The sequence below is a fragment of the Gregarina niphandrodes genome (genome assembly GCF_000223845.1).
Source record: "Gregarina niphandrodes unplaced genomic scaffold scaffold00008, whole genome shotgun sequence".
Lineage (NCBI taxonomy): Eukaryota > Apicomplexa > Conoidasida > Eugregarinorida > Gregarinidae > Gregarina > Gregarina niphandrodes.
In genome coordinates this window covers 166,152-193,668 of record NW_011645779.1, presented here as the reverse complement: position 1 = coordinate 193,668, position 27,517 = coordinate 166,152, and the positions used below count along the sequence as shown (strand labels likewise).

The following is a 27,517-nucleotide window of genomic DNA, read 5'->3' as shown; positions in this document are numbered from 1 at the left end:
TCCCAGTCTCGATCATATCCGGTCGAACATATACACACAGGACACACACACACATAAGTTACACACACCAGTTGCACACACCAGTTGCAAATAAACGTATTAATTGTTTAGGAATACGGATGTGGCGTTTAAGGAGGTGTATTTGTACGTGGTGGGTCCGGACTCTGCGGGTGAGAAGGGGCCAGAGTGGAAGAAGCCGGGCGAGGAACAGGACCCGATTGTGGAGTCGGTTGCGAACGAGTATTGTGGTTTGACGGAAGCACCCGTGGTGTCGGGATTCACGTCTCGGTTCCGTGGGTTAGGACCGATAGGCATGGAGCAGGAGATTTACGGGGCTCGGGAGGTGCGTGGAATATTGTCTAATTCGGCGTATATACCGCGACGAGGATGGCGAATATTCCAGGAGTATTTCCAGGATTGGGAGTTGGAGTTGCTCAAATACGGGTACTTGGTACCGCTGACAGCGCAGCTGGGTCTGGATGACCCGCATCTGGATCAGTACGACGTAGATAGTCAAGTACGGCTTATTCTCACGACGCTGAGAGGCTGTATCGATGACCCTGCCGTTTCGCGTGGCTTCAACTTCATCTTCGTTTGGCACCAAGCCGTGCGGGGCACTGAGGTCCAAAGCTTCGGCTCCTCCTGGGGCGCCCGGTGGCCCGCTCCTCTCTCGGAAGACTGCGTAGGCGCTAACTCCTGCAGCGACTGCAATGCCATTACCGGCTGCACGTGGTGCATGACTCAAGTCGGACAAACATGTGAAGCAGCCTGCAACAACGGATTTGACCAACCACTACCCTGCACCTCGTCCGATGTCCACCCCCACATACAACTCTATTCGCTGCATACTTATTCGCTCCTTCTTGCCGTATTCTACGGAGCGCTGCTGACTACACTCTGATAGCTACGCATCGGGAACTTTTTTGTGGGAACAACTTTGGCGGCCACACCAGCCTGCAACCACAGCAGCTGGCCCGTCGCCGTGTAGAACTGCAGCGAGACACGGCGTATCTGGGGAGAACAAGATCACGATTATGGAGAACAAGATCACGACCGAATTCGGAACCATGTCCGTGACGTGGCGGCCGGAGCCGCCGTGCTTGTCGGAGTCAGTGAAAACGCTGAGTCATATAGCTTCGAATTTTTTTAACGGTGAGTTCTACGGCGTAGATAGTCTTAATCTCAAGCTGCTCCGACAATTTTTGGAAGAGTGTTTGCGGAACCGTGCGAGAGCTGCGCGAGACTGAAGATTCACCCATCCACCGGCAAGGTGCGGCAATGACATTCGGAAAGCCGCCGGCATGGCTCACGAATCACTCGATCATGTATGACCAAGATTGTCCCAGCGTTGGACGCGATGCAGACTTTCAGGATCTTCCACCGGTACCGGGTAGTCCCGTTCGGGCCCCCGCCGGTAGTACTGGTGGACAACGGCACAAGCTTCCGAGAAGCCTTCCACCCAAAGGTAACGTGCCGCATGGACCGTCCCTTCCCATAAAGGTAGTTAACACAACCTTCGCACTGCATGCAGCAGTCAGTGTCTGGAACTTTTTTGGTGGGAATTATTTCTTGACCAGATTGCGGTTACGAGCTTGCTTGCGGTTACAGTAAAAACTGGCGGTGTACAGGCATTTTCAGTTGGCATTTGAACCACTGCATGATACTGAGACAGAACGTCAGGGATTTGAAGATTTTAGGGAACAAGTTACAATGACTGGAATCTTGCCTGTGAAGTTGACAGCACCGTTGGGGTTTGGAACCATGTCCATGACGTGGCGGCCTGAACCTCCGTGCTTGTCGGAGTCAGTGAAGACGCTGAGTCATGTGGCTTCGAAGTATACGAATTTTTTTAACGGCGGTGAGTTCTACGGCGTAGATAATCTCAATCTCAAGCTGCTGCGACAGTTTTTGGAAGACTGTTTGCGGAACCCTGTGAAGAGAGGACCCTTGATTTTGAGTATCAAGGGAGCTGTGGACTTCGCGGCACAAGGGCCCGACGGATCGAAGGCGGGTATTGACCGAAGTATCGCCAACATAGTAAGTCATTTGAACGATGTTCGTGACAAATACCCCAAGGACCAACGGCCGCAACTCCTATTCGAAATGGCGAGAGTAGATCCTCGTGTTCCCTACACTGAGTCTATTGGCTACATCTACGAGCACGTTAAGAACGGAGATATAGACGGCATTTCACTTTCGGAAACAGGCGCCAAAACTATAGAGGCGGCAGCATCAGTAGCCCCCATTTCGGCCGTAGAGGTGGAATTTTCATTGGTCGCTCAGGACATTCGACACAATGGTGTGCTCGATACCTGCAAACGACTAGGCATTCCCATCGTCGCCTACTCGCCACTCGGCCGTGGACTACTTACCAAATACTGCGTCGAGGACCCCCAAAGGTTCTTGGACGCAATCCCAGAAGGAGACATGCGCAAGGCTCATAAACTCGAAAAGTTCCTTCCCGAAAATTTCGCCCACAATGCGAAATGCCTGCAAGCACTTCAAGAATACGCACAAAAGCACTACAAAGCTGACCTCGAACAGTTAGCCGTTGCCTACATAGTCAAGATTTCAGCACAAAATTCTGCTAATGGGGAGCCAACGATCATCCCTATACCATCGGGATCCACCATTGACAAGATTGACCGGAACTTTAAAGCGACCCCACCTCTCACCGATGAGGACATCAACAATATTCACGAATTGCTAGATACGTACAAGATCATAGGCCTCAGATACAATGCCCAAATGGAAGCTTTCTGTTTTCAATAACTTGTCATGCCGCGAGGCAACGTCGTCGTTGCCTCGAGGCATGACATTGCGAATCTGAAGTACAGTTTTTGGAAATACAAGTCTCGTCAAGGTAGCGTTGAAGACCATTACTCCTGATGGCAAACATTGACAGCGGTATTGCCACGTTCTCACCGACGAGGACAATGTTCAGGGATACGTACAAGATCATAAACCTCAAATACAAATGGAAGCTTTCTTTGTAAGACGTATTTTTTCATAAGATGTTATGAGAAAAGACTGCTGGGTTATAAATAGTTTCGAGGGTGTCATAGTGATCAGCTCTCCCAGCATCGAATAATAGCTTTCTTCCTTTTCGAAAATTTAATGCCTGAGATTCTGCCTGTGAAGTTGACGTCCCAGTTGGGGTTTGGAACAATGTCTATGACGGCTTGGCCGTCACCCCCGCCTATTTCTGAATCGGTTAAGACGCTGATACATGTGGCATCGCACTACACCAATTTCTTCAATGGTGGCGAGTTCTACGGGGCAGCCAACGCCAATCTCAAGTTGCTTAGACAGTTTTTGGAGGAATACTTGAAGATAGCTGAGGGTGGTCATGGAAAGAGACTTGTTTTGAGTGTCAAGGGAGCGTTGGACTCGAAGACCTTCATTCCCGACGGGTCGAAGGTGAGCATTGATACCAGTATTGCTAACGTAGTAAGTCACTTGAACGATGTGCGTGACAAGTACCCCAAGGACTGTCGTCCATTGCTGTTGTACCAAATGGCTCGAGTTGATGTTCGCGTTCCCTACACTGAGTCTATTGGTTACATCTACGAGCACGTTAAGAACGGAGATATAGATGGCATTTCGATCTCGGAGACAGCCGCCAAAACCATCGAAGCCGCGGCATCAGTGGCTCCCATTTCAGTTGCGGAAGTAGAATTTTCGTTAATGGTACAGGACATTAGGCACAATGGAGTGCTGGATACATGCAAGCGACTCGCCATTCCTATCATTGCTTACTCCCCACTGGGGCGGGGACTCCTTACAAAACAGTGCGTCCAAGACCCCAAACGATTCCTAGATAGTATACCGGAAACGGATCCACGTAAACTTAGGAAACTTGACAGGTACATGCCGGACAATTTCTACCACAACGCGAAATGCCTGGAAGCACTACAAAAGTACGCACAAGAACACCATGAGGCTGACCTGGAACACTTGGCTCTTGGCTATATCGTTAAAATGTCAGCTTTAAATTCCACCAATGGAGAGCCTTCCATCATACCGATACCATCCGGGTCCACCATCGATAAGGTCGAACGCAATTTCAAGACGATCCTTCCACTCACCGACGAGGACATCGATAATATTCACAAATTGCTGGATACACACACGATCAAAGGACTCAGGTACAACACAGAACTCGAACGCATGTGCTTCTTGTGAGTCTTCAATTTCAGACTTCTTTTTTTTGGGAAAATTTCGGGCTAAAATTAGGCAAAATGAGAGAATGAGTTTGATTGAATAAGTCCTCTCAGATGAACCAGACCCGAGGGGATATACCCCGTCCAAGAAAATATACCCTGGCCGAGAGCATGTACCCCACCGAGGATGTATTGGTGGTCATATGAGGGTGGTCATACGAGGATGGTCATATGAGGATGGTCATATGAGGATGGTCAGGTCATTAACTCTAGAGTTAAAAATAGTAAAAAAATAGTCACAAAAATGGAGACTATGTTAGTATGACAACGACGAGTATGACAACGAGGACTATGTTGGTCCTTCCTTCATTGTTGGCATGCCGTGTTCGACTTGAGTGTTGGTTGTATTATCGGCCGGTTGTAGTGGACGCATAACATCAATTCGTGGCGGCATCGTAGGGTTCGTGATGAGATACCGAGCTAACTATTGGAGGGCTTCGACTATATGGACAACAAGTTTTTTGGACACAAAGTCCTCCATGACTTTTTAAGTCCTCCACGAGTTGTTAAGTCGTCCACGATTTGTTAAGTCCATTATGAATTGAAGTCGAGAGTCCTCAAGCGAATGACCTTATTAAGCGGATATTCCGCTTCGTGGCACGTCCTCCACTGCAGCCTCAAGATCTGCAGCTTCAACCTTTGGTGCGTGCTCGGCGTCCGCAACGCGGTTGACGGCAGGGTAGCAGGTAAGTGCGGCCAGTGCCCAAATGCCAATGGCGATCCACATTTGGATGCGGTAATTGACCTTAAGGTCAAGACCCCAGGCCACGGCAGCGCCGGCGGACTGAAGGCCTTTATAATAGCCAGTGTATCGGGCAGTGAGGGTGGTATCACCGCGAGCCACGCCGCCGATCATCCAGTAGGAGAATGCTTGTAGAACGGAGTCAGCAAAACCGGAAATAATAAACAGGATGATGATGCCGGTGGCTCTCTTAGACTGGGACATGTCAACAGACTCTGTAATGACTCGGTCCTTGTCATACCCGCCTTCGAAGCCGTATTGAATGGCAATTGAACCGGCCCAGAAAGCGATCATTGCGAACTGCACTAGGAAGTACGAGTTGCGCGCATTCGTCTTAGCTCGGTGTTTGACACTGTCCAGGATCTTGCCCACCACGTAAGCTCCAGCCATCTGAATCGCCCAGTACAGAGTGCTGTTCAGTCCACGAGTGCGGATGTTGAACAAGAAAGCATTAAGGTAGTTAAGCTGATAAGTATAGAACCAATTGGATGAAAGGAACGTGCAAAACAGCAGAAGCATGTCCAGGTTCGTAGCCACCAGTAAAGCACCCTTGATGTCTTCAATAGCAGAGCCAGCAGGAGTTACTTCCACAGCACTGCCATCCTCCTTGATAACCTTCCGAGGGTTGGCAAGTAAAATCAATGAACTTAAAGCACCCACACACATCAAACCTATGAACGTAAAGTAGAGAGCTGGGTTAGCTTGACCGGACTCCTCATGGAAGTTAATACCAAATGCTATCAAACCACCAGCCACACCACCAAGGTTGAAGATAATCCAGAACACGGAAATGTACCAGCCCTTATTATCAGGTGTAGAGTAGGCAAGCATCATGCCTCCTTGTGCAGTCCAGAAAATCCCGGCACCTGCGCCAAGGATAGCACCACCCAACGGAGCAACCCAAGCCGTGTTGTCAACGTTACCAACAATATACATACACACAGAGTAAATTGCGTAACACAGACCTCCTAGGCACATACACCAACGGTTTCCCAACGCGTTGAACACTGGGCCTCCAAAATATCCGCACACAGCAAACGTAGCATACAGCGCCGTATTGGCCGCATTACCTGCATCTGGGTTCTTGCCGCCAGCTCCACCGAGACCTTGCATGGCGTTAAATATGCCTGGGCAACAGAACGAGATAAAACCGACAATTAGAATTTGAACAAATGCGTCATTCTTCTTCATCTTCGGAGAAAGCAAAAAAATAAATCAGAGCGTATTAAAATACAAACTTAGCCAACACCAAGCCACGAGACCTAACGACCAACTCTGGGCTTAAGATAGCGCGCACACACCCAAGTTGACACACGAAACAAAGCGACACACGCCAGCGCACACACACGCCAGCCCGCACACACGAACTAAGGTTTTGACCAGTACCCAAAGGGTTGTGGGCAAACTTACTAACCGTGCGTGAATTCAGGAGGCCCGCGGCCTATCCATAACTCCCCAGTGTGCTACAACCCCCTGGGGTCCATCCGCAGTCAGCACCAGCCCTCGGGCACTGGCGTAAACACTATCCCACTGAAACCCTTGCGAACCCCGTTTGACAAATGGCCCTCGTGTCCAGCACAGCAGCCACTGCCGAAGCACGCTGGACCCGCTCACAAGTACGTGGCTCTCGCTCGCTAGTACGTCACTTGTACGTAGTACTAGTCTAGCAACGCACCAGAACGCACGCCAAGTGGGTTTCCGAGTCAAGTCCGAAGCGGGGTGCAGCCCCATGTACTTGTGGTGGTTTGCGTCAATCGTCTTGTTACACGGGACCCAGGCGGCCCCAGCCTGGCCTGCCCGCCGCCTGGGAGTCAAGTCGAACATCGAGTCCCTCATCGAAGCGGTTATCGGCAACGAAGCCGCAGATGTGCACCCCGAAAAAGTGTCCAAACCGCCCGGAGCATCCTCCACCACCCCCACCCCCTCCGATCGTTCTCCAAAGAAGGAAGCTGTCGGCCACGGTCTTGAGGTACGTATTGACCACAAGTGATTTTTAAATTATGTTCCGCGGCGGCTCACGAGGAGGCGGATTCCGAGGGGGTCGTGGGGGCGCCGGCAACAGCCGAGGAGGATTCGGTGGAAGTGGTCGAGGCGGAGCCAACCGCAACCAGCCGATGGGACCTCCCGCCAGAGTTATACGTAAGTCCTGTCACCATCTCATCGCACCCCGGTAGCCCCCCGTAGTGGCCCGCGCAAGACGCATCCTTTTTAGCTGCTGGAAAGGTTTTGCACCCTTGCGAGGATCAGCTGGTTGTTGAATTCAGCGAGTTGGATAAATCACAAGTGCCGTACTTCAACGGCCGAGTCTTCCTTGCATCCAAAACCGAAGTTGGCAAAGTAGATGAGATTCTTGGACCGTTAACAAAGATGCTTGTTAGCGTTCAAATGGCCCCAGGCGTCAAAGCCGATTCCATTCCTGCTGGAACCGTGCTCTATATCGACCCAACACAAATTCTTCCTCTAGAACGATTCCTCCCTGCCGAACCGGGAGCCAAGCCAGCTGGCCGAGGTGGTGCCCGTGGTGGTGGCCCTTCCAGAGGAGGACGCGGCGGCGGTGCCCGAGGTCGGGGGGGCCCAAAAAAAGGTAGCTTCAGCAGTGGACGAGGAAACTTCGGAGGCTCACGCGGCAGCTTCGGGGGCAGCTCCCGGGGTGGCAGCTTCCGGAGTGGACCTCCACGAGGTGGTTCCAACAGGCACTGACTTTTTCCTCTTTCACACAAACATGAAAAAGCATAAGACCAACACCACTCCAGAACCTCAGGGATCTGGTCCTCAAGTCCACGCCGGCAAGAGTTTGCGCTGTTTGGCGATGATGAATGAAATCAGCTACGCCAGCGGGTGCCAATTCCGTTTCTGATCATACGTGTTTTCAAGGACGTGTCCCCCCTGCGAAAATTGGTGGCCTTTAGATCTATGTCCGGTTTGGGCAGCATCTGTTTGGGGGAATCAACCCCTTCCTCTCCAGCAGCTTCACTTTCCGGAAACGAGCCTTCAACTTCTGGCGTGCGCCCAATTTCCTTCGCGGATCGGAGGGAAGCTGCCGGCAAAGATACATCGTCCGATTCCCCGCTCGTGGCGTCAATGGCACGCGGACGAGGTTGGACAATCAGTTGGCTCGGTGGCAGCGCCTGGAGACGGGCCTGAATGACTCCTGCGTGGGCGGCAAGTACGAGCAAATATTTCATAATGCGCGCGCACACGTGTGTGCGCGTGTTTTATGAGAGCCTTGGTTCTTGCATCAAGGACGGTCTTTCTAGCGGTGCTGTTCTAGCACCCACAATTGATGCCAGTGCGGATGCATGCTCAACCTCTTGGGTCGTTGGTCTTTGAGGCTTTTATGTTTATCCATGGGAGTTGCCTAATTACTAAAAATTCATGCCGAGATGTCGTCGACTGGTGGGGGTATGAATTCGGCCCCTTCGGCCGGCATGCCATCCGGCGGTGGAGGAGGGAATGGTGGTGCGGCTTCCTCGTCGTCGTCAGGGAATGGTGGAGCATCGCTGATTCCCTATCAGCCCAAGGTATTTTGCGGGTTTATAGCATTGGTGGGTCGGCTATTTTACGACGACGCAGGCATTGTGTTGTTAGACTTCTTTGCGAAGGAGCAGCGTGCATTCAGCGAAGCGGAGTTGAAGGAGGTATTGCGGTGGCGGGAGAACTTGTTGCTGCAGCAGTTGGCCAAGTTGGAGCAGCAGTTGCTGCTGGAGAGGGTGATAGAGGCTGAGCGGGGCAGTCGGACGGTGTATTTATGGCGTTTGCATCCGCACGTGTGTGTGGCGATAGAGTGGCGCTTGAAGTCGCTTTTGGAGGCTCTCCAGAGCGAAGTGGACACCGCCACGCAGCAGAATACTCTGGTCTGCCCTCAGTGCCAAGTGAACGTGAGCTTGCTGGACGCAGCCTGCGGACCCAAAGCGCTGGAGGACGACCACCCCTTATGCAGCGTCTGCCAGTCTAAGCTGACTACGTGCAACTCCGAGCAAGCACGACAGTTGGCCGAAGACCGACTTGCCAGAGCACACAAGTCTTTAGACGGACTCCGTACGTACCTTGCCAGGGTGAAAAACATGGAAGTGCCTTCATTCACCTCCGAAAGATATCAGCCGCCGGCCGAACCGGCCAACGAACCATGTGCGCAAGAGGCGAAGCCTCCAAACCCGCAACCCAGTAAAGGTAATACACATACGTGGGTGTGCGATCCACTACACGGGTGTGCGATCCAATACACGGGTGTGCGACCCAATACACGGGTGTGCGACCCAATACACAAATTAGTATGGTCCGCAACACACACGTGCGGTCTGGCCAGACACCACAAAACGTGTACCTTTCGATAGATAACACGTCGAGTTCGGCGGTGGGTGGCGTGGACGGTGAATCTTCAGACGTGTCGCGGGCCATTCCCTGGTTCATGCCTGCACAGACACCGGGGGCCGGCGCTGGAGCCGTGCCTATGGCGATGGCCGCTGGTGCCGGGTCGGGTCCACAAGCAACCAAGAGTCAGGCCGCCGTGTCCTTTGGACGTAGTGGTTCAAGACACTCCATGGCTTCGGCCGCGTTGAGCGCCTCCAGCGCCTTGGCCAGTGCCAGTCGTGCCGGAGCTTTTGAGAGCGCGTTGGGCGCTTCCTCACTGCACGGGGCGCCGTCTCTGAGCGGCACGTCGTTTTCTGGCCAACCTCTTACTGGTCAGTCCTTGACTGGTCAGTCGTTGACTGGTCAGTCCTTGACTGGTCAGTCCTTGACTGGCACGTTTGGCTCTATGGGGCTTGGCTCTACTCCAACGGGCTTGGTCAGCGGCCCTCTCCCCGGAATGGGTACTCCAATGGGCATTAGTCCTCTGGGTGTGGGCAGGACGCCCCTTTCCCTGTCTCTCGCCCCGGGCGGTAGCGGCTCCCAGGTCAGCGGATCGGGCCTCAGCGGACCCGGAGCATTCGGAGCTCACAAGACTACCATTAAACCCAAAATCTCTCTAACCGCCACAGGTCCAGGCCTCGGTGCCAGCATGAGACTGCAAGGTTCGCTTCTTGGTGCGGCCCCCAAACCCTTCTCGCTACCCCTCAAAGGCGCTCGATCTGAGTAAGAGAGCACACCATCTCCCACACAGGTGCCCCCTATCTGTCCCAACGCGATGACGTCGACCTAGCCATGTACTGACTCGACTACTCAGACGCTGAGCGTACTGAGCGTCCACCACCCAAACAAGCAACCCCATAGGTGGTCTCCTCCGTCAGTACCGATCGGAGACTGTTTCACCCCTCCCGAAACTGTGCCCACGCGCCCATCCCGCACTGCCCACGTACGTTCGCTGGCACACGTGGTGTGTATAATGTAATTGTACGTTGTTATGAATATGCGTGCGTGCATGCGTGTGTGCCTGTTGCGTTGTTATGAATATTTCTTGTGTGCAGCCTCAGTAATGGCAGCGACGGTAGTGGGTCGATGAAGCGTCCCCCTCCGTCATCCACATCGTCGCTTTCCAAGGCGTTCGACAAAAGGGTCCGCTTCTAGAGGGGCACACCCCATAAAATCCGTAGGAGAGTGGCTTGTGCTTGCGCCCCCACAAGCCTAACTTCAGTCCTTTGTGCGGTACTGGTTGCGGTGCTCTCCGATACTTGTGTATTCCCTGCCGGAGGTTACTGTCACTGCCGGTAGTCGCTGTCACTGTCGATACTCCCGCCGGTCGTCGCGTAGGGCAATACTCCTGCCGGTCTACAGATTGACCACAGTTACTTCACGACCACAGTTACTTCACCTTCCAGTATTAAAGGCAAGGTCTTGATGGCTTACCTTGACAGGTTCCCTTCACAAATTACCTTGACAGGTTACCTCAACATAAGTCATGCGGTAGGTCATTCGGTAGGTCATCAGAACATTCGATAGGTCAGCGGAACATTCGATAGGTCAGCGGAACATGCGATAGTGCTGCTTTCTTTTTTCCTCGAATGCCTTTTTGTGAGCTTCAGACGTGGAGTCATCCCAGTAGCTACGGCCTTCACTTTCGTCTTTCTGCGCTTGCTCCATGGCCTCGGTTAGAGCATTTCGGAAATCCAGCGACTGTTGCTCTCCAGAAAATTCCGCGCTCACAAGGGCTTGAGGGCCCGCGGCTTGAGCATCCGCGGCTTGAGCGACCGGCGATGGCTGTTCGGGGTTATTTACTGGTGGTGGGCCGTCCAACGAGAAGGGCTCGAGTAACTCCACCGGATCGGGGGCCATGCCGGTATAAGGTGTTTTAGGCTCGTCTATCTTCATTCGAGTTCCTCTACAAATGGAACCTTGTTTTGTAGAGGCAGGGCGGCCGCCTACCGGGCAGGGGCAGCCAACGGGTTTTGTTCACACCGGAAAGAAGGGCAGTTCGTTACCTTTCGAGGTCTTGAAGGGCGATGGATTCTTCGTCCCATCGGAAGGACTTCTTTTTGGTACTATCCCCCTTTTTGAGTCCTCCCTTGGTCGCAGTTCTACGTTGGTTGTCTTGGGAGGTACGTCGGGAGGTGTCGTCGGTCTGCATGGATAAAAAATGGAGGGGTTGAAGAATCGGATTGCCGCAGCCAAATCTCTTGAGCTCCTGGCTTGGAACGAAACTGGTGGCCATGCCACAGACCTGAGCCCCACGTGGAGTTACCTTTTGCGAAATGCCATCCGAGACGAATCTCTAACCCCCCATGAACGAAACCAACTTCAAGACCTGCTTTTCAAATCCCGTACTACACACTCCTGGCCTCCCCGTACTACACACTCCTGGCCTCCCGGTACTACACACCCCTGGCCTCCCCGTACTACACACTCCTGGCCTCCCGGTACTACACACCCCTGGCCTCCCCGTACTACACACCCCTGGCCTCCCCGTACTACACACCCCTGGCCTCCCCGTACTACACCTCCCCCTAGAACCTCCCCCCCTCGCTTCCACGCAGGTACCATGCAGCGTCACGCCCTCGCTTCTGCGCAGCTTGATGTAACGACAACGTTCTTGATTAGTGGCTGAGGACTTATCTGGGGTTGGATATTACCCGGAAGGTCGAGTTCGCGTATATTTGTCATCGCTATTGGAGCTTCTCATAAACCGGAAAATTAGCACTCACAAGCTGCACTGTCAGATTCTGGCTATTAGAGAGGCGGCGAAACATGGCTTCTATGCGGCCATGGCGGCTGACCTCATAGAACTCATGTGCGAAAAATTGAGACAGGTGTCTCCGGAGCGTGCAGGCAACGGAGAAGGACCTGGTCGGACCAAGACCCCAGGCAGGGTAGGGGCGGACAAGATAAATGAGAAGGCCCCGGGAGAGGAGGCAGACCCGTCTAGGTTATTAGCAGAGTCCGCTTTGAAGCTGTCTTTGAGCGATGACGCTTTGTTGAGCCATGCCGTGGAGTGTGCGAAAAGTTTAAGAACGCGCGTGGGCCGGAAGTTGCTGTCGGACTTGGTGCTTGGTAGTCGTCGGAGTGCCAATTTCTCAACTGTATTTTCTTCGGTCGTGGATTACCTTGCCCGTGAAGATCCTGGCCAGCTGAAACACTACATTACTCCAGCATTTTTATTGAACGCTGCAGTTACGCCCTCCGATCTGGTATATCTAGCTGAAGTCACGAACTCACCCAGATCCCCCCTATCCAGCTCTGCCGGTTCTATGTCCCCAGGCGGCATGACTCCAGTTGACATGACTCCAGTTGACATGACTCCAGTTGACATGACTCCAGTTGACATGACTCCAGTTGACATGACTCCAGTTGACATGACTCCAGTTGACATGACTCCAGTTGACATGACTCCAGTTGACATGACTCCAGGTTCCGATGTTCCGACCAGATCGGCCCCGTCGGTAATGGCGACTTTGTTATGCTGTATGACCCAGTTGATCGACTTCAAGAACCCATTGGTGGCCCTGCAACACAAAGTCGCCACGCGCAGCTTGTGTGAGAAACTGCCGTCAAATAGCGGGGGTGACCCCCCGCTATGGCAACTACCACTGGCGACACTTATATGTTCAGTGAGCTCTTGTGCCACGGCGGATGTCGAGTTTGCCCGAGACCTCTCACGCCACATGTACCCCGACAACCTCTATGCAGTGTGCTTAGGACACATCGAGAGCCTGAAGCTACGAGGAGCGAGTCTTGGCATCACCTACACCACCGACTGTGGCTCGGCCATGACTGGCTCTGCCGAGAAATCTCGCGTTCGGATTAACGGACCTATCTTGGCCCCTCTATCCTCCGACTCGGACCCAACCGAGTTCGGGAGCGTGTCGGTACATGAGCGTCTTCCTCGGCATCTGGCGAGCTACGATAGGTGTTACATGTTGCTTTGTTTACTATCCATTTTGACTACGCGGCCAGAAACTGTGGTGTTCGATGCAGACTCGGATTTGCTAAGCGAACCAGTTCTTTTGGAAGCAGTTTTTGGTCTGTTGTTGGCGTCCCCGCCTCGCTTGCAGAGGGCGCTTTGTCGGTCTTTGACTCAGGCATGCCGTAGCGTGAACCATGCAGCCGTCGCCCCCGGTGTTGTTGAATTCCCGAAACTCACTACGCTTCGGCTCACTCTGCTGCCTTTCGCTGCCGTGTTGGCGACCCTGGAGGTCTGCGAGGCTGTCGAACTGCTCGGGTACCTCGGATACCTCAAGGAGACTGGTCCGGTATTGCTCAAACTTGCGGAATGTAGTCTAATGAAAGCTACCCAAGTGAACTGCGAATCGGGAACTTTATGCACAGAATGTACAAAAGAATTGACAGAAGACCACAAGAAAACTCCGGCCGGAGATTGGATCTTCGGCTTGCCAGAAAAGTGTGTGCACACGATATCAGATAAGGATTATATGTTGGGACGAACTATCCGGGAGTTGATGGCGAGTGGTTGTTTACCTATACAGGCATTGTTCTCGAAGTTGAAGACGGCTCCGTTTACGTTGATGACTCTTTTATTGGACTGTGTTGACTCGGACGGGTTGAAAATTTGGACGTGGTTGGAATCGAACGTGTTGTCCCGTGGTACGATTCCGAGCATCGCTAGTAACAGCCAGAAAGACACGTTTCTGGCTGCCTTTCTACGTCTGCTGGCGGCGTTGGTGTCAACGGGCTGTGTAGGCAAAGAGAGTTGTCGATGGTTATTGCAGGGGCCATTGCGGGTGGCGGAATTGTTAGAGGTGGAGAGGCCGCGCTCCTGCGGCTGTGACCAGTGCCAGGAGGGAGCCACCTGGTGCAGCGTCTCTTGGGACGCGTACATGTCGCTGGCCTCCATCATCCGCGACTATGTTAGCGAAGTCATTCTGGCCGAAGCAGACGCCGCAGTCGCCGCCGACTGCGATACCGACCCAACTTCGGGGTCAGGGGCTGGTCTTCAAACCCCAAACCCGGGCGCTGGTCCTCAGACCTCGGAGAACCGGCCGGAGTCTGGGGACGCTTTGAGTGCTCTGGTGTCCGAGAAGTTTTGCGAGTGTTTGACGCCTTATTACATTACGTGTTTCGCTCCACTTGCACCGTCCGTGTCGGGGTCGCGATTGGATGCATTTGTGAGGCCACGGTTGGAGTTGTGCGGTTTGTTTGGAGTCTCGCCGTTGGTCGCGCGATCGCACACACACGCATTGACGTTGGCGAATGCGGCGTTGCATACGCCCTTTCTGCCCGAGGTGCTGGGCGCTTGGGAACAACCGACGGAGTTTGCGCCACTATTTATGCAACGGCTACTGCCTGCTGCTGCCTTGCACCGACCCGTCTTCACACGTCAGGTGGATCTTGTCTTTTTCGACGTCCTTTCAAGCCACCGTTTGCGCACTGTCGACCGCCCCACAAGTACGGCAACCAGACACCCCATGACTTCGCTCCTGCTACAGTACCTCAACCCACGCGGCCGCTTTGTCGCCGAGGACATCCGAGTCCTCCTCGACGTACTCAACTGGACACCCGCCTCAAGTTCTGGTCCAGGTGTCGGCGGTTCGAATCTCAACAAGTCCGCTCCTGGCGCTGGTTCCAGCTCTTCGGGGGTCGGTTTCGGCTCGCCGGAGAGCGCTGCAGCCGCGCTGTATACACGTCGCAACAAATTTATTGTTTGTCTCAAAGCGCTGCTTGGCAACGCGCTGCCCCAGCTCGTGCCGCTGGACCTGGCCCTGGACGTACCCACATTGGACGACCGGCCGGCGACCTGGGAAGTATGTGTGGTTACTGGCATTATGGCACAGCAACACCTCCTTCTGCCCCTCTTCGCTCGCTACCTCGCCTCCTGCTCCCTCTCCACCCTGGTCACTGAACAGCAGACACTCCTTCGCTTCCTTGTCAACCGTACTTGCTCCTCCGCACCTGCAGCCACCACCTCCACCCCCGACGGGACCACCGGAGGAACCACCGGGGCCGCGGGTGGTGTGGTCGCAGAGAGGATGGACCCGACCACGTCCGAACAGTCTTACTGCTTATTACTTTACGCACTCGCAGGACTGGCACTGGCCGCTCCTGCGTTGCAGCCGGATGTCGTGAATGCACTGCTCGCACACCTGCGTCCTGCCGCACACTTTCCGAAGCGGGGTGTGCCCGAGCACACCCTCGTGTGGCTCCGCACACACGTTTATCTCAGCCTCGCGCTCCTCCAGGAACGTACCGGCGTACCCAACCTCTGGGCGCGCGTACTCGAAGCCACCGAGGGCAACCCGGCAACCGCGCCACCTGAACGCGTCGCCAGAAACTTCCTATTGGCGGCACTGATCCGCTCGTGCGCCATCGTCAATCCCACTGAGGCTAGGACCTATTTCGCACTCATGACCCGCAAGTCCGTGCTCTCCCAAATCCTCTGGCGCCGCTCCCAAGAACTACTGGACCCGTCTCCTTCGAATTCGCGACCTGACTCACGTCCAGACTCCCGACCTAATTCACGTCCGTATTCTCGAACCGACTTGGCGACGAGAGGAGTCGAACCGGGGTCCAGAGGAATTGAACAGGCCTCTGTAGACGTGGCCTCTGTAGACGTGGCCTCTGTAGACGTGGCCTCTGTAGACGTGGCCTCTGTAGACGTGGCATCTGTAGACGTGGCCTCTGTAGACGTGGCCTCTATAAATCTGGAGCCTGTAGAGAGTTGGCGCTGGTTATTGGGTTGCATCCAACTACGGGAGGCGGCCAACCGGGGGGAAGCCTCGGCGTTGATGCGTGTGCGGGACAGCGCCGTGAAGGCCGTTAACAGGGGCGACGGAAGTTTCGTGTCGGAGTTAGGACTGGCGATTCTGTTGGGCATACCCACTTGGTTGTCAATGCCGGCTTCTTCACTTTCTGACCCACTCAACCACTTCGGGTGGCCCGTGAAGGCGTTGTACGACACGGTGGGGTTGGCGGTCTCTGCATCGAACAAGACGCCATTGGGCAAGGCACTGTTGTCGGTCATTTCCGAAACGGCGGTGGCCCCCGGGAAGACGGCTACGACGGCCCCCGGGAAGACGGCTACGACGGCCCCCGGGAAGACGGCTACGACCAAGTCGGCTGTGGGCCCGAATATCGGGGACTTGCGGAATCCGCAGACGTTGCTGATTATTGCGAGCATGTTAGAGAGCCTGAACAGTGCAGAGCAAAGCGGGGGCCAAGGGACTGGTCTCAACCTAAAGTCGGTATCGAGTTACAACGTTATCGGATGCCTGATGCAGCGCCTGACGGTCTTGGCGCAGTTATCGGTCTTAAATACGCGACGGGAAGCTCACGAACTGTTCCTCATTCTCAGCTTCCTGGGCCGCATGGACGCTGTCCCTCTGACGGGGAACCTGCGGCTGGTCATTGAGCAGATTATCAAATTAGCGATACGCTGGGACGACCCTCGCGGGTCGCGGCTGACGACATTACGACCTGATGGGCTAACGGCGGATCGGAGTGACGCACACGACTCCGGCTGGTATGCCTACAGCGATCCACAGGCTTGGCTGCCTATCTCGTCAGGCACGATTCTGTCCGCAGTGTTTTCTGTGTGCTCAAACGCCGGATTACGCGACATGGCAGTCGCCAACGTCATGATGAACATCGCCAAATCTGCTTGGTGGCCGCAAATGTCGCTAGAGGGCCAGCTGGGGTATGTCTCCAAGACGCTCTTGCCCAGCGCCGTGTTATTCGACAATCAACAGTTTACCGACCTTGTAATCTTCCTCATCCGCCACTTTGATGGTTTATCAACTACCAGCGACAACACTAAAATAGCCAATGAAGCGGCGGCCAATGAAGCGGCGGCCAATGAAGCGGCGGCCAGTGAAGCGGCGGCCAATGAAGCGGCGGCCGGAGCCATGCGAGATGGCGATTGGGGACTGGTGTTTCTATTGCGTGCACTAACCGAGGTAGTCTGGCTTGCAAGTTGCACCGGATTATATGATGACAAGGAGACGGTTCAGCTGGCCCAGCTCTCGGCTGCGTATAACCTAGTCCCTGCGGCATGGCGACCGGGTTTGAGTCGGGTATGGGTAACTTTGCGAGGAGAAGGAAATATCCCTTGTGGAGTCCGTGAAGTGAACCGTCTGGCATGTGTATGTTTAGCACAATTATCGCACTTGAGTGCAGAATTGCCCAAACGTGTTTTCGACAGTTATAGGCCGATTGCAGTGCGCATTGCGTATGCTTTATTTGTCGAAGGTTGTTACAAGGTTGACCAGACATTGGAACGGAAGAATCTCACGACGAAGGTTGAGTATTTGACGCCCAGATACAGAGTTGATCCGGCTTCAAATTTGATGCAGTGTCCGATAACCAACTTGCATGCAGGCGGAGATCCTGCCCGCGGTGAGACAACTGTTCGTTCCGGGACTACGAGACTTGGAGGGGAGCTGGATAGGACTAGGAAATGGTTGGTGTCCAAGGAGTGGCCATACGAAGACCGTTGGGACCGAACTTCTACAGTTAAGTTTAGCTCAAAGGAGTGGTTACAAATTTCCTGCGAGTATATCGACTCCCTTGCTTGCCTTCCGCGTTCCGTGCGTCAGAATGCACTGAAGGCGACCCTGATCGGGAAAATTGCGAGTCATCCTCGATGCAGCGAGATCATGATCAAGGCGATGTGGGTGGTCACGTACAAACCGTCATTGTGGAAGCTGCTGAGGAACCGACACTCTACCGTTTTCTTCTCAGCTCGGATACCGTCACTGTACCGCATGCCTCCCACTCCCGTCCCCACATTGCAACGTTGGGGCTGCTGCAAGGCCTCCGTCGTGATTTCCCTCATTCTCCGCACCCGCCAGACCTCCTTCGTAGACATGTCGCCCCAAACCTCCTCCGTGGACATGTTGCCCCAGGCGTCCTTCGTAGACCTACACACGGGCTACGTCAAGGACCTCTTCGAGGCCGAATGGCCCCTCAAGTCAATCCGCACACTCGCGCGTGCATCAGCTCTAAAAACCACCATCGACCTCGACCCCGACGACCACTACTGCCCCAACCATGCAGATGTTGACCGACGCAATCGACTCGCAGGATGGCTTCGCAAACGTATACGCTCCTATGACACCACACACTTGTTTCCAATCCAACTTTACCAAAGTCACGAACAACTCATTCAAGAAATAACGCAACCAGTAAGATGTCACCACTTGGGTTAGATCCACCACTTGGGTTAGATCCACCACTTAGGTATACTACTCACGGGTGGGATATGTATGTATGGATGGAATGTGGATTAAAAAAGTGCTTGCAGCTCTCGCCATCAGTCGTTGCCGTATTTTGTGAACGTGAAGCCAACGGGCCAAGTTGCGATATTGTCGCAAGACTCCGTATACTCTTTAACATCTGAGACGGCTAGCTGACGTCCCTGGTGACTGGCTGATGTTCCCCGGGCAAGGGACACGGAGCAGATAACCCAATTACGCGGAACCGGTCGACGCCAGTCTTGTTTCTAATTTTGCGGTTAAATTCGGGCTAAATTTTATTGAAAAGCCATGGAGAGAGTGTTAACTCCACAAGAGGAGCAAGTGGTTAGGGCTCAACTGGGGCGCTGCTCGGCCCCTCCGACACCCCCGGCACCACCGCCCGCACCCTTGCCGGAACCCGAGGTGATGGTGGCGGGTCATTACGAGAGTTGTCCGCGTGCGCGTGCGGTGCTCGAGTATCAGGCCATGGTGGCTGCTGACCAACAGGGCTGCTGCCACGGTCGTCACCACGGTCGGTACCACAGTCGGTACCACGGTGGGGGCGACAATTCGTTGGCTCGCGCCTACGCAACGGCTGCGGAGTTCCAGCAATTGAGCGAAGAACTTAACCCCTTCAGCGCCCATAATTTGACGCGAGGCTACGGCGTCGTTGACCCCATTACTCTGCTGAGCGTCGGCTTCGCAGCCGTCGTCATCTGCATCGGAGGCATCGCCGTCATGAACTCCTCCTCCAGACGCAGACGCAGACCGCGCTAGCATGCACCTCAAATGGTCGAGAAAGAATTGCCGCTAGCCTGCAATCCTCCGTATCGCCCCAAGCAGTGCCGCGCAGACCATCACGGTTCTGAGACCATCACGGTTCTGAGACCATCACGGTTCTGAGAATCAGACAGCTTAGGCAATCGACAAGTGCGTGGATCGAAAGTCTCACCGAGCATGTATCTAGCGAACAGTGTTCCGTTAACAATGTCCCCAGCCAGAAAGAACAGCACGTATGGCCGCCATGTTGATTCCAGCTGGTTCTTGCACACATAATTTGTTCTAACAGTCACACACGTTCGTGTGGGTGTCCGTCTCGTTTGGAAAAGTCTATCCGATCGGTCCGACGACCAGACGGGGGGGAGCAGTTTGGCGAAGAAGATTCGATCAAGGTCCGGTCGTCAAGGTCCGGTCGTTTTTAGTATAGATAGAGAGAGACGTGAAAGAACTCATTACCACACAGATAGCACACGCATCGATAAAACACACAGGGATGTAGTCTTTGGTGTTTGACTTGGTTGAGTAACCGAGAGAGAGGTTCGCTGAGTGATTGGGCATTCGTGTTATCATTTGTTGATGGGCCGGATCAGGGCGCCGCCGCGTGGTCGATGATTGAGTCGCTAAAGCCGAGAACAAACGTGCACGCACCTTCCACGGCCATAGATCTGCGGTCGCGTCAAGTATCGCCCACAGATGGTCGGGCACATCCTGCTCGCAACCAACAGGTCTGGACTGGATGTTCGAGATATGGTGTTCGCTTGTAATCACATGGAGTTGTTGCACTCTTAGCACCAGTCACAAGCCATGTGTAAATAGACAGAAGTAGATGCCCCTACGTACCAAACCTCCGTGATTTATTGTTGATGATTTGTCCGTTTCTAGCCGGTGAGTGTTTCCTTGAGTAAGATGTCGTCGTAACGGACGTTGATCCAACGCCGTGGTGGTTATAGTCGCGGTAAGCACAACTGAGCGGTACGTTATTGACTGAGGGGTATGTGGAGTGCCGTGTTGAGGAGTGCCGGGTTGAAAAGTGCCGGGTTGAGGAGTGCCGGGTTGAGGAAGGAGGTGCAATCATGCTTCGATCGTGAATGGCGAGAGTCACGGTTGTCGTCAAGCACGTGCACGCACCCTTCATGCACATGGCGGCCGAGGACGAGTGTAATTCGGTCACCTCGACTACAGGTAAAGTCCTCGGGGGAGTGTTCAGCACGGATAAAGGGACTCGGCATCGGTGTTCCGAGCTTGACTTGAATCAAGGAGGCATTACAGCGGCGGAAACTAGTCGGAATACAGTGGTTCTCGAACTTGACGAAAAACAGTCAACTCATGAAGTGGACCTGTCCTACAGCATGGAAGAACAAATTGCCTCACCCTCGAGAAACGGCCTGGGTCTTGAGAGTCCGAATTTTGACCACGCGGATCTGCACAATGAAGACCAGATGTCGTTACCAGAGAACCCAGCACAAGGAGAGCAGACGCCGAGAGATGAGGTATCCGTGGATCCTGGGATATTGGTGCCGACGGATCTGTTATCGGCAGAGCCAGTGTTTTCTTCGGACGCCGTAGATCCCGAGAATAGCGCTGTGGACTTTTCGACCATTCTTGCCACAACACCGGCCGACTTGGACGGTGGTGAGGAGCTTCCTTCTTTCGACCTAAGTGCGAGTGTGGGAGGCAGCTCGCCCGTAGGCCCTACCATGGAGACACTAAGTACGGCGGCGGCCTCTCCAACTGCTCAGCAATCGCTGAGCCGATACTTGAGAGCGCATGGCATTGCGCACAACCCCTTAAAGGTGTTGCGAATGTTCGATTCTGAACAGGTTCCGTATTCAGTCTCTCCGCGGATTTACAACTACCTGGTTGAGCTGGCGCTACGCCACCATGACCTGCAGGCAATGGACTTGCTCAAGACCCATCTGATGGACCTGACTTGTAGACACCTTGAGGATGCTCTTCACCTTTCCCAAGACCGTAATCTGGATCAGGACACACACCTGGAGCAAGCCCGGAAACAAGCGGATACGACCAATGCCACCCCTTCCACAGCGCCCCCGGCTGACGACGATCTGAATGGAGGGGTCGACAACCACGACTTCGAGGACCGCCCAAGCAGTCGGCAGTCCGGTTCCGTGAACAGCAGCCCCCGTCGGTTGGAACCCAATTTGGTGGGCCCCAATTTGGTGGGCCCCAATTTGGTGGGCCCCAATTTGGTGGGTCCCAATTTGGTGGAGCCCGACCCATTAGCCAGAGGCATGTTGAAGCAGCACGACGGCGATGTCGATCGGCACGACGGCGATGTCGATCGGCACGATAGCAATCGGCACGATAGCAATCGACACGATAGCAATCGACAGTGGTGTAGTCGGGAGTCATGCAGCGTCCAGCAAAAAGTGACTGAGTGTGGGAATCGTCGTCGTAGCCCGTGTTTGGAATTGAAACGTCTTTTCTTCGGTCCTGATTGCGGTGTTGGTCGGGATTGGGCTTCAGGTTATGGTGGTCGTGGGTGTTTGGGTACGAGTCAGATTTTGGATTGTGAGAACCCTCGTTTATTTACCCGCTTACTACGAGGTCGTCGTGAGTTGCAGAAGGAGGTGTATGGATTTGAAGTTGATGATTGTGGTGTGACGGGTGGTGGTGGAGTACCGTTCATTCCAAGTTTGGGTAGTTATGGTTCGTTGATCCGAGGTTTTGGGAGTGTTACAGATTTGAATTCGGTATGTTGGTTATGGAATCATATGCGTGTGTACAGTTTGCATGTGCCAGAGTCAGTGACCTATGGATGTTTATTTGATGCATTGGTGCAAGCTAATGAAGTACGTCGTGCTCTTGTAGCATTTCGTGCTATGGAACAAGAAGGTATTACAAAGGCGAATACAATTATGTATTCTACATTGATTAAAGGTTTCGCACGCGTGTGCTGTCATGATGCTGCCATCTTGCTATATGAAGAAATGCTTCGCAATGGTATCCAGGTTAACACTGTCACTTATAACTCACTTGTGAATGCCTGTGCACGCGCTGGCGAAATGAAGGAGGCAGGAAAAATATTGGAACAGATGATCGGCAGTGATATACAACCTGATCTTGTCACTTTCAGTACCGTGGTTAAAGGCTACTGCATCCGAGGCGAAGTGGAGCGTGCCTATCGTCTAATGCATGCCCTTAAGGATAAAGGCGTCCAACCCGATGGCATTCTTTATAACACTTTATTGGATGGCTGCGTTCGTTACAAGAAGTATGCATTATGCGAACAAGTCTGGGAAGCTATGGTGGCAGATCAAGTGGCTCCCAGTAACTTTACTCTCACCATCTTTATCAAGCTCTTCGGCAAATTAGGACGCGTAGATAAAATATTCCAACTGATTCAGGAATTCCCCGAGAAATATGGCTTCAATGTTAACGGACATGTATATACCTGCGTCATGAGCGCATGTATCAATAATCAACGCTTCGATTGCATAACTCCCATGTTCTCAAAATTACTCCTACTTCGAAATAATGATGACTCCACAACTAAGACTCTAACCAGCCGCAGGGGCTCCAATCGTAGAGCACGTGAAAGAGATGCCAGTCGAAGAGGTGTAGTACCCGATGCTAAAAGCTATGAGACCGCACTCACGGGATTACACCGTGGCAAACTGTTTCGGGAAGGTACTGAAATCCTAGCGCTCGCATTCGGATTACCAAATAAACTATGCCAAAACCCTCTAGACCTCGCCTCCATGCAACGACCACAACTCTCCAGATGCACACTCTCAACCTGGCTCGAAGTACTACAACGCAAACGGGACTTCTCCTTCTACAAACCCGACGTCGAACACGCCCTCCGCACACAACTCACCAACCTGCCTCGACATTACCGCTAGATCTCATTGTCGAATTTTTATCTCGCTACTTGTCCTTCAACACGTGCTCAGAAGCCTCCCGCACACGCTCACGTACATTCGTACGTACATTTGTACGTACATTTGTACGTACATTTGTACGCACATTTGTACGTACATTTGTACGTACAATTACGGGTATACTCTTCGCCTCGCCTTCAAACCCTTCTTTTGGACCTCACGTAATGCAGAGGTCCGAAAGTAAACTTGGTAAACCGATCAACCATCGGAATGGCGCTGTCTGTCTGCCTGCCTGCCCTGCAGCACTTGCATGTGCAGACTTGTTTGTAACCCAGCCGCACAACCCATCCGCACAACCCATCCAACTATGTCCTGTTCTATAGCTGACACGATTCCGCCGCACACGTGTGGCGGTCAAAGCCAAGGTCAGATCTCGGGCCGGACCCGACTAGGTCAGCCCCAATTGCAGTTCCAGCACACAAAAATATCCCACACTGTCTTTCTCTAGTCATCTCATTCTGTGATCTGATCTCCAGGTCCGATCTCCAGGTCCGATCTCCAGGTCCGATCTCAAGGCTTGATCTTGAGATTTGAGTTTGAGGGTTTAGTATTCGTCGAAGGGAGGGTCAAGGTTGTATTGGAGAACGGGGTCGATCCAATGGACTCGTCTACATTTGCGGAGGAGCCTCCAGAAGAAGTATACATCTGGGTCTCTTGGGGGAGGTTGAAACGTTGGGTCTAGGAGGATGTCTCTGCGGATCAGGGCGGCTCCTTTAGCCATACATTTTGGTTTCCAATGCGACTCAGGGCAGGTGAGGTATCGTACGTCAAAGGGTGCCTCTTCAGGAGGTTGGGTGAAAAGACGGGGCCAGACGATGGGTATGTCGTACTTCATGCTGATCCGTCCTGCACGAGTGAGTTCTCGTAGTCGCCAGTTGACTCCTTCTGTACCATTGGGGGCACGTGCAATCCGTGGTGGACGGGACCACTCTACACGTTCATACACACCTTGCCGTTTCCACCTGTTCGATCGTGGCACTGACAACCGCTTGTCCGGGTTCGCCCACAAGTACAAGTCGTCTAGCACCGCCTTCGCCTCTGTGTCACACTCCCCTACGTCCGTCAAACCGTCACTAGCTACCCAAAATGCCCATGCAGGTGTTACCCGCTCCATATCGTCACCCAACTGTCGATCCACTTCTTCGCCCAATCGCCGACCACCAAGAGGCGGTCCTGCGACAGTCGTGGGTAATGGACGCAACAAAAAGGCGCCGCTGGAGGACGATGTGCTGGGGGCTGCCGTAATGGGAGCTGTCGTGATGGGGGCCGCCGTGATGGCGGCCGCAGTACTGGGAGCTGTCGTGTAGGAGACCAGGGTACTGGGGACCGGGGTACTGGGGACCGGGGTGCTGGGGACCGGGATGCTGGGGACCGGGGTGCCGGCCGCTGGTTGCTGGCTCCCAGACGAAGTTTGCTTCTTGACCGGGATGCGAGGCCCCTTATGGCTGGGCGAGTCAACCCTTTTTAGTTGGTAGGTGTGCCCTCTCCAGACTTTGAATGTTTCCAAATCTTCAACGCTCTGGAAAGTGCGCGGTACAAATGTGTGATACACCGCGTCCACATTCCCGTCAGTCGTCTTGCCCTCAGCGGTATCGGTCCTGTCAGAGGCCTTGCCTCTCGTTTGGTAGTCTTTGAGTGCTTCTTGGAGCACTTGGGTTCGTTGTGGATGAATGAAGCTGTCGTCGTCGACGATGTCAACGAAGGTGGTATTGGCCAGACTGGCTGCAAGAAGGGTGCTTTTGGAATGGGGGGAGGTAATGGTGGAGGAGGTAGCGGTGGAGAAGTAGTATCGCAGATTGGGAATTCGCTGCATCTGTCGAGGGACGTGGATTGATTCGAGGTAGGCAAGTCTTTCCCAAAACTCTGCCGATCTGGTGGTGAAGTAGCCGGGTGTGGGAGCCTGCCTATTGAGGCCGTTGGCATGGCTGCTGATTCCGGACATTAAACTCAGTAGCTTCTTCGCCGATTCCATTTCGCTATCGCTCTCTTGCCGGATATCTCTCCCCCGTTTCAGCTTCAAAGCTGCCGGGTGAGCCTCATACACCAAACCTTTTACTCTCGTATCCAGCACTAACTGATCCCTTTGCAAACCAGATGTGATAACAACTACTGCGGCTCGAAATGGAATAGTCTGAACGCTCAGCATCTTCAACCAAAATGGGTGAAACATTAACCCTCTCGGGCCAACAGAAGTCACGATGGTAACGTCTGCTGCCTCTCGCGATACCACTCCAGGGTCCGCTAGCACCGGCTCCGTTCCGCCCGACTCCATCATAACACTCTCCACCGACAAAGGCACCACCGCAGGGGGAATTACCGCAGGGGCCACCGCCGCAGGATACTGACCTTCAGCCAATGCTACCACCTGGAGAACCACAACTAACGCTGACCACAGCACACCCACCACATTCATTGTTACCACGAAAAAACTACGCCGCTGCAGAGATCGATCACACCCCGCCAGCTGAAATCAGCCAGCCAGCAAGCATATCCATGACAAGCTTAGTTGTGTGTTGTTATCACCATACAGCCAACCTATTTATTCGTGTGTGCTTTCCACCGTGTGTGCTTTCTACACAAAGGAGTGCTCGGAACATTCTTGGCCTAATAGGGTCTGAACATTCTTGGTGATAGCTTCTGGATCCCCTTAAAAATGGTCAAGTCAGAGAAGGTCACCAGAGCCCCCCCTTTCTCCCGGGAAATTCAATGCCCTTCATGCCGGTGCCGACCCTGTGGAGCGCCCTATTGTCTCACTCGAGTCGTAGCACAGTGCCAAGGACACTACAGTCCTGAGATATGAGCTGCGCGGGACCGGCGGCATGCCCGGACGCCCTCTTGTAACTTCGGGATGGTTACGAGCCACCGTTTTCTTACCTTGCGACCACAAGTCTGATCATACTAGCGCTCTCTCTCATATGACCGGCTTCTTCCACGGTTTACTGAAATGAACTGTACGACGGGTCCACTAGCTCGTCGACCAGTCATCCGAAAAACAGCAGCTCTCTGCCTCGCACACTAAACAACAAGGTGTGAAATTTTTAAGAGGGAGAGAAGATACTTACCTACCTCGGGGGGGGCTTTCTCACGACGAGCTGCCCCGCTGAATCAAGAAGCGTACGACATCGTCGTTGTTCCTGACTATGCGAAGCCCGCTGGGCACTTGTACGCTACGATGGAACCGGACAAACCATCGCCGGAATATTCCTGCTACAATGCCTTCGACCACCAATTCAACAGGAGACTGCCACTACTGGGTTCTGCAACGCCCAAGACGGGTGAGATTCACCAAACATGCCCGTGTAACGGTGCTAGATTTGCTACCTTCACGTTCGACGACTTTTTTTCCCAAGGGTTCTTGTCCGTTGGACAGGAATAGACAATCTTCCCATCGTCGGAAGGACTCCTTAAAACTCTTTGAAGAAGATGTCGTCGAACGTGGGGGAAGCAGACTTAACATCGCCACCCAAGATTTCGATCGGCCACCCCACAAGATGGGGCACTCAGGAAGCCGTTATGGGGCACCATCAAAAGATAACACTCACACCGTCAACTTGACGGTATTCAGGTGAAGGCCGTTAATAAAAGTTCAGATGCGGTTCGTCTCCGATGCGGTTCGTCTCCGATGCGGTTCGTCTCCGATGCGGTTCGTCTCCGTGTCAGTTGCCATTGTCTGTGCGGAACGGTGAGCAAAGTCTCCAGGCTTGACATTCTGGACGTGTTTCCGATCTTCTGGCCGCCCCATCATTCGGCCGTTCTCCGATCCATCTCAAGTGCCACCTCGTACATTACCGAGCTCTCCCTCTCTTCTTGGGTCGACCTGAGCCCTTCAGTTCGCGCTCGTGCGCACCTAGCATCCTTCGTCTACTTCTGTACTACTCACTCGTCGTTCTTATCCTCAAACTCAATCACCTCAGAGCCGACCTTAGTTCTCGAAGCACTTCCCTTGCACCACCCAAGCCACGCAGCCATTTGGTCCGGCAATTTGACTGTCTTGACCACCTAGTTCACCGCAGCCTGTGTTTCGAACATCCGTAAGTTTGTATCAAACTCATCTGCACACCATCATTGTCAACGAGGCAAAAAATTTGTTCTACTCTACACCTTTCTTGCTACTGCGGCTGATCCATATCAGGCATGGGGCGTGCCATGCCCCCGCGCATCTCACGAGTCATGTTTTGCCCATCTCCGGTAGGGGGTGGTCCACATGGCATATCTCTGGTCATTCGATGCATACCCCCCCTCATCTGAGGCATACCTCCACCTGTGTGAGACATCTCTCCCGCCGTGTGAGGCATATCTCTCCTGCCATGA

At 53.6% G+C, this 27,517-nt stretch overlaps 10 protein-coding genes across 10 annotated transcripts; 7 read left to right on the top strand and 3 right to left on the bottom strand.

Moving 5' to 3' along the window:
* Positions 1-1,710: 1,710 nt before the first annotated feature.
* On the top strand, positions 1,711-2,772 carry GNI_055280 (aldo/keto reductase; the record flags this gene model as incomplete). The annotated part of the gene is made up of 1 exon (XM_011131620.1): positions 1,711-2,772. The coding sequence occupies one exon, from the start codon at positions 1,711-1,713 to the stop codon at positions 2,770-2,772; it is 1,062 nt and encodes a 353-aa protein (XP_011129922.1).
* Positions 2,773-3,117: 345 nt separating this feature from the next.
* Positions 3,118-4,185, top strand: GNI_055270 (aldo/keto reductase; the record flags this gene model as incomplete). The annotated part of the gene is made up of 1 exon (XM_011131619.1): positions 3,118-4,185. The coding sequence occupies one exon, from the start codon at positions 3,118-3,120 to the stop codon at positions 4,183-4,185; it is 1,068 nt and encodes a 355-aa protein (XP_011129921.1).
* A 612-nt stretch (positions 4,186-4,797) lies between these two features.
* Positions 4,798-6,156, bottom strand: GNI_055260 (major facilitator family transporter; the record flags this gene model as incomplete). Its single annotated transcript, XM_011131618.1, has 1 exon — positions 4,798-6,156. One exon carries the CDS (start codon positions 6,154-6,156, stop codon positions 4,798-4,800), a length of 1,359 nt encoding a protein of 452 aa, XP_011129920.1.
* Positions 6,157-6,965: 809 nt separating this feature from the next.
* GNI_055250 (Gar1/naf1 RNA-binding region protein) lies at positions 6,966-7,665 on the top strand (the record flags this gene model as incomplete). The annotated part of the gene is made up of 2 exons (XM_011131617.1): positions 6,966-7,104; positions 7,178-7,665. The coding sequence occupies 2 exons, from the start codon at positions 6,966-6,968 to the stop codon at positions 7,663-7,665; spliced, it is 627 nt and encodes a 208-aa protein (XP_011129919.1).
* A 683-nt stretch (positions 7,666-8,348) lies between these two features.
* Positions 8,349-10,042, top strand: GNI_055240 (hypothetical protein; the record flags this gene model as incomplete). Its single annotated transcript, XM_011131616.1, has 2 exons — positions 8,349-9,135; positions 9,300-10,042. 2 exons carry the CDS (start codon positions 8,349-8,351, stop codon positions 10,040-10,042), a joined length of 1,530 nt encoding a protein of 509 aa, XP_011129918.1.
* Positions 10,043-10,863: 821 nt separating this feature from the next.
* Positions 10,864-11,467, bottom strand: GNI_055230 (protein phosphatase inhibitor 2; the record flags this gene model as incomplete). Its single annotated transcript, XM_011131615.1, has 2 exons — positions 10,864-11,221; positions 11,322-11,467. 2 exons carry the CDS (start codon positions 11,465-11,467, stop codon positions 10,864-10,866), a joined length of 504 nt encoding a protein of 167 aa, XP_011129917.1.
* A 1,783-nt stretch (positions 11,468-13,250) lies between these two features.
* Positions 13,251-18,494, top strand: GNI_055220 (hypothetical protein; the record flags this gene model as incomplete). Its single annotated transcript, XM_011131614.1, has 1 exon — positions 13,251-18,494. One exon carries the CDS (start codon positions 13,251-13,253, stop codon positions 18,492-18,494), a length of 5,244 nt encoding a protein of 1,747 aa, XP_011129916.1.
* Positions 18,495-19,007: 513 nt separating this feature from the next.
* Positions 19,008-19,298, top strand: GNI_055210 (putative transmembrane protein; the record flags this gene model as incomplete). The annotated part of the gene is made up of 1 exon (XM_011131613.1): positions 19,008-19,298. One exon carries the CDS (start codon positions 19,008-19,010, stop codon positions 19,296-19,298), a length of 291 nt encoding a protein of 96 aa, XP_011129915.1.
* A 1,352-nt stretch (positions 19,299-20,650) lies between these two features.
* On the top strand, positions 20,651-23,167 carry GNI_055200 (putative pentatricopeptide repeat protein; the record flags this gene model as incomplete). The annotated part of the gene is made up of 1 exon (XM_011131612.1): positions 20,651-23,167. One exon carries the CDS (start codon positions 20,651-20,653, stop codon positions 23,165-23,167), a length of 2,517 nt encoding a protein of 838 aa, XP_011129914.1.
* A 583-nt stretch (positions 23,168-23,750) lies between these two features.
* On the bottom strand, positions 23,751-25,619 carry GNI_055190 (hypothetical protein; the record flags this gene model as incomplete). The annotated part of the gene is made up of 1 exon (XM_011131611.1): positions 23,751-25,619. One exon carries the CDS (start codon positions 25,617-25,619, stop codon positions 23,751-23,753), a length of 1,869 nt encoding a protein of 622 aa, XP_011129913.1.
* Positions 25,620-27,517: the final 1,898 nt, after the last annotated feature.